General features: G+C 45.4%; 1 protein-coding gene across 2 annotated transcripts in view; it reads right to left on the bottom strand.

The window, feature by feature from the left end:
* Nucleotides 1-759: 759 nt before the first annotated feature.
* The window catches only part of LOC111156326 (aldehyde dehydrogenase 2 family (mitochondrial)), a 30,312-nt gene continuing 25,071 nt past the window's right edge, over nucleotides 760-6,000 (bottom strand). For both annotated transcript variants that reach the window (XM_022517095.1, XM_022517094.1), the window contains 2 exons: nucleotides 4,475-4,589; nucleotides 760-1,187 (listed from right to left, as the gene is read on the bottom strand). In XM_022517095.1, coding sequence (XP_022372803.1) covers nucleotides 1,155-1,187; nucleotides 4,475-4,589 — 148 coding nt within the window. In that variant the 3' untranslated portion in view covers nucleotides 760-1,154. The remainder of the gene's footprint in view (nucleotides 1,188-4,474; nucleotides 4,590-6,000) is intronic.

Below are 6,000 nucleotides of genomic sequence, written 5' to 3'. Positions count from 1 at the left end.
CATGATCACAACTGTGACAAACTACAGCTATACGGCTTTTTGCCAAGTCCATTACTCACCAAGGAAATCTTCAGATTCCTCGTTTACTAATAATCCTAATTACAGGTCCCTTAACTAAACCAGGGCAGTGTTCTGGACAGGAGATTTGTGAGGTCTGGTTACAGGAATACAGGCCTCACTTAAGATGGATAAACAGACATCTGGCTTCCAAATTAATCTCGTGAACTTGATCAGCACGAACCTGTCTCATTTTACTTTGACCCAAGTTTTTCAACTTAAAACAAGGACAACAGGGGTGCCTGGGTGGCTCAGTGGGTTAAGCCTCTGCCTTCGGCTCAGGTCATGATCTCAGCATCCTGGGATCGAGCCCCGCATCAGGCTCTCTGCTCAGTGGGGAGCCTGCTTCCCTCTCTCTCTGCCTGCCTCTCTGCCTACTTGTGATCTGTCAAATAAATAAATAAAATCTTTAAAAAAAAAAAAAAGGACAACAGACATTGGATGTGAAATGTGTCTTTCCTGGTTGACCGCCCCCTCTCTGAGGGCGGGGCCTGGGAGTCCTGTTTTGGTGATTTCCCTAGGGGCCTAGCACAGGGCTGGCCACAGGTAGACAGGATGGAGAGAGGAAACAAAAGCTATTTCCCCACAGGAGGGAAAGGGCAGTAGCATATATACAGTGTGACACACACACAGGGGGTACAACATCCCTGTGTGGTGGTATTTCCATGGGTTGCTGAGATGCACAAAGACTTAACCAAAAAGTGAAGAGCAGCATTGTTTTTAATGAATTTTAGTCCAGAATAGAGAGGAAGGTACTAGCTGTTGCCCAACTTGTTAGTACAAATATAAACAATGGCTTTTTGTTCCCCATTGACGCAAGTTACAGAAGTCTCTCCGATGGACAGGATAAGACACTTGAATCTAGTTTTGAAAAACCAGCCTGAACTAGCAGTACTGCTGGCATGTAAAAAGCTTTCCCATACTCTTTGCCCCACACCCACTCCCATCTAGCAATTCAAGTTCTGAGACTTTCTTGATCAAGAGATTTTGTGAGAAAATTTCTCTTTCGAGACTTTTAATGTGCCAGGGTCATTCTTCTTGATTTTGCTGCTGACGTCCTGACCTCCGCTGCTGGATGAGGGAGTTGGCACAGTTCTTCAGGAGTTCTTCTGAGGCACTTTGATCGTGACCTGTAAGAAGAGTACAGAGCAGCTGTTCAGTCTTCATGCTTCCCTGCGATCTGTGGGCACTCTCAGCTGGCATGCTGCCTGAGGATGAGCACAGCGGCTTCCTTTACTTCTGATAGCTTGACAGACCACTGGCCAATCCCAGGGACATCGCCAGGACCCTGTTCTGCATGAGAACACTCTCTGCCTCCCCTTAACCCAGTCATTTTTTTATTGTCAGCGGGCAGAAGAGGGGGAGGATCACTACGGCATCTAGTAGGTAGAAGTCAGGAATGCTGCTCATGGAAATGTCCCACAGTGCACAGGACAAACCCCACAACAAGAATTACACAACTCCACATGGCAATAGTGCTGAGCTTGAGTGACCCTGACCTACCTCTGTACTTTCCTCCAAAACAATTAAAGGAAAAAAAAAATAACATGCTGATAGTTCATGGATATCTCAGTGTGTTAAGGTGGGAAGATTCCAGACTCAGGTGCAATTGGGATTAAATCTTTCCTCCAAAACAATCAAAGGAAAAAAAAATAACATGCTGATAGTTCGTGGATGTCTCAGTGTGTTAAGGTGGGAAGATTCCAGACTCAGGTGCAATTGGGGTTAAATCCCTATTTTACCCCCCATGGGGCAAGTGCTTCACCTCTGTGTGCCTCGCTTCCTCATCTGTATGATGGGGTAATGACAGAATCTCCTTCCTGAGCCTGTTGTGAGCACTGACCCAGATGACCTGCATAAGGAAGTCTAGCAGATTCTAGACAAAGTAAGCTCTCTGTAAGGATGACTTCCAAAGAAGACATCTTCTCATTAGTGCCCCTGGCAAACTGGATTTCTCTTCTGAACAGTTTTTAATCCTATTTTTAAAAAGATTTTATTTATTTATTTGACAGAAACACAGCGAGAGAGGGAACACAAGCAGGGGCAGAGGGAGAGGGAGAAGCAGGCTTCCCGCCAAGCATGGAGCCTGAGGCAGGGCTCAATCCCAGGACCCTGGAATCATAACCTGAGACGAAGGCAGACGCTTAACAACTGAGCCACCCAGGCGCCCCTTTAATCATATTTTTGTCAGGATTATCACTCAAGTTCCCCAAACTCAAAATACAGGAATCTTTAGCATCATGCGCACAAAGCACAGTGCCTGGCACGGAGCTAAAGCAGCTGTGCCTCCTTCACCTGCAGCCCCCACCCTCCAGCCATCAAGTCCTGCCACTTCTTTTCTTCAAAAACCTTCTTACCATTCTCCAACATCCCAGTGCCCGAGCCCTCCAGCATCAGCAACTTACATCTGGATTCCTGGACAAACCACCTCAACTCAAGCCTCTTTTCGGGCTCTCCCTCCCACTGCTCTCCAAGCCATCCTACTGCTGTGACTCCTGGGGCTCAGTCCTAGCACTGCCCCCCCTACACCGGGCCTAAATAATCTTATCACTGTTTTGATGAACAGTTACAGGCCAGTGAGTGTCATGGTCAAATCTGGGTCTTGCCTCTTATATGGGACAATTTTATTTATTTTTTAAAAAGGATTTTATTTATCTGAGAGCGAGAGAGAGAGAGTGCGAGCACATGAGCAGGGGCAGAGGGAGAGGGAGAAACGGACTCGCCTGCTGAGCAGGGAGCCAGACGTAGGGCTTGATCCATCCTGGGACCATGACCCAGGCTGAAGGCAGAGGCTTAACCAACTGAGCCACCCAGGCGCCCCTGGACAGTTTTTTTTTTTTAATATTTTATTTATTTATTGGACAGAGAGAGATCACAAGTAGACAGAGAGGCAGGCAGAGAGAGAGGGAAGCAGGCTCCCTGCTGAGCAGAGAGCCCGATGCGGGACTCGATCCCAGGACCCCGAGATCATGACCTGAGCCGAAGGCAGCGGCTTAACCCACTGAGCCACCCAGGCACCCCAACCCCTGGACAGTTTTAAATAAACAGGCAAACAGGTTTATGTTAATCCAACGAGCTTCTTGAGAACACAGGTTGTGGCTTACCAGATGACTGAGTGAAGTGCCCGTCTGCCCTTCTCACCCTGGTCCTCCTGGCTGGGTTGCATGCCCTGAGCCTTCTCTTTCCCAATCCTGGGAAAGTCCAGCTCTGCCGTTACTCTTTGCTTTAAATATCGCTTGTGTTTGTTGCCTGGTTAAACTGTAATTAGTGTCCCTTGTAGGAAAAACCATTTTTGCTTTGGTGCCTTTCTTTGCTATCTTCTCCATAATTTTAAATAAAGGTACCTAAGTATATATGTATGTATATATAGCCTTTACATTGGGCTTACACTGCACGCATGGCTTTGTATCCTATCTTTTCACTTTAAAGGATGATGATTTTCCATGTCAAATATCCTACAAAAGTATTTTTAAAGGATTTATTTATTTATTTATTTATTTATTTATTTGGGAGGAGGAGAGAGCCGAGCCGGCCCACATGGGGGACGGGGCGGCTAGAGGGAGAGAGAGAGAGAGAACCCTCAAGCCGACTCTGCACTGAGCACGCAGCCCAACGTGGGGCTCGATCTCATGGCCATGAGATCATGACCTGAGCCAAAACCAAGAGTCAGATGCCCAGCCAACAGTGCCACCCCAGTTACCCCCTACAGAAAAGATTTTTAATGGCTACCTAGTAAACCATGATTTGGGTGTTCCATAATTTATTGGGCATTTATGTTACATTTGACTTTTCCATATTTGAGAGACCATGCTGTGATGAACAGTTATGGAATATCACTTTCTTTGTACTTCTGATTCATCCTTCAGGCTATATTCCTATCACTGACATTATGAAATCAAAGGGTATTGATATATTTATGGCCCTTGGTCTCTAACACCTCACAGCTTGATTCTTTTTTTTTTTTTTTTTTAAAGATTACTTATTTATTTATTTGACAGAGATCACAAGTAGACAGAGAGGCAGGCAGAAAGAGAGAGAGAGGAGGAAGCAGGCTCCCTGCTGAGCAAAGAGCCCAATGTGGGGCTTGATCCCAGGACCCTGGATCATGACCCGAGCCGAAGGCAGAGGCTTTAACCCACTGAGCCACCCAGGTGCCCCTCACAGCTTGATTCTTATTAGAAGCTTTTCCCTTACTGCTTTGGCCCACTGGGATCTGTCCTTCCTCTCAAGTCTTATAGAACTTGGTGTGTAACAGCCTAGCAAAGGAGTGTGTAGGCGTAGTGATGGCCAGGTGTTTCTCATGAGACAGAGCAGAGACTGGGTCCTCACCCTTTTCTGTGGCTTAAAACAAGAAATAAGTAATAAGTGCGGATGGGAGTCGAGCACCAGAGAGAGCTGAGAAGGCGCCCATACTCACCGTTTTCACTTCGGTGTACGCCTGCAGCCCGTACTCGCCCAGCTCCCGGCCGCTCCCAGACATCTTGTAGCCACCGAACGGGGACTGGGCCCCAAACACATCATAGCAGTTGACCCTGTAATTCAAAACAAGATTTCAAAAGTAACTTATAGGAGATAGGGTGTCATACCCCTCCGACCTCCTGAATGGCTCTAAAATATTACTGAGGAAAAATAGATGGGTCGACCTATAGTTATAACCAGCCGCGTAGGAGCCAAAAGCAAACCACATGAAAAAAAGCTGTTAAGTCATCACCCCTCATGATGTGGTCACAGATGAATGTTAGTAACATGGTGCACCACATCAGAGCTTCCCGTTTGCATGAATCGTTTGTGCTAACCAGGTACTTTTTTTTTTTTTTGCCATTTTAAAAAATTACTAAATTAAAAAAATTTTTTATTTAAGAGCACTAGAGCACAAAGGGAGAGTGAGAGGGTGAAGGAGACTCCCTGTTGAGCAGAGAGCCTGTTGCGGGACTTGATCATAGGTCCCTGAGATCATGACCTGAGCTGAAGGCAGACACTTAACCCACTGAGCCACCTAGGCACCCTTAAAAATTATTAAACTTTAATTGAATTTGAAATTCACCACTTTCAGGTGCACAGTTGAGTGGATATAGCAGACTCAGTGTGGTGCAATCATCACTTCCATCTAATTCCAGAACATTTCTATCACCCCACAAAGAACTCTACCCAATAAGCAGTTATTCCCCACTCCCCTCCTCTCCTAGCCCATGGAAGCCTCTGATCTACTTTCTGTCTTTATGGATTTGTCTATTCTGGACATTTCATATAAATGGAATCACACAGCATGTAGCCTTTTGTGTCTGGCTTCTTTCACTTAGTATCATGCTTTCAAGGTTCATCTGTGTTTGTAAAATGTATTAGCACTTTATTCCTTTTTATGGCTGAATGATATTCCAGTGACAGACCACATTTTGTTTATCCTTTCATCAACTGATGGACATTTAGGTCATCTCCACCTTTTGGATATTATCAATAACCTGGTATGAACATTCAGGTATACTTTTTTGTGTAGATAGATGTACATTTTTATTTCTCTTGGGTATATATACCAGCAGTAGAATTGCTGGGTCGTATGGTAATTCTACATTTAAATTGATGAGGAGCTGCCAGACTGTTACCCATGATGGCTCCAACATTTTACATTCCCACCAGCAACATGTAAGGGTTCAAATTTCTCCACATCCCTCATCGATACCTGGTATTTTGTTTCATTTTGTTTTTATTTTTTTTAATTATTTATTTATTTATTTATTTTTTTGACACAGAGAGAGAGAGAGAGAGATCACAAGTAGGCAGAGAGTCAGGCAGAAAGAGAGGAAGGGAAGCAGGCTCCCTGCTGAGCAGAAAGCCCGATGTGGGGCTCCATCTCAGGACCCTGATATCATGACCTGAGCTGAAGGCAGAGGCTTAACCCACTGAGCCACCCAGGTGCCCCTTGTTTTAAAATTACATTACAGCCAC

The sequence above is a fragment of the Enhydra lutris genome, unplaced genomic scaffold (genome assembly GCF_002288905.1).
Source record: "Enhydra lutris kenyoni isolate GAN:26980312 unplaced genomic scaffold, ASM228890v2 scaffoldscaffold46, whole genome shotgun sequence".
In the NCBI taxonomy this organism is placed as follows: Eukaryota; Metazoa; Chordata; class Mammalia; order Carnivora; family Mustelidae; genus Enhydra; species Enhydra lutris.
Note: the sequence above shows the minus strand (reverse complement) of the source record. Positions and strands in the feature narration are given on the sequence as shown.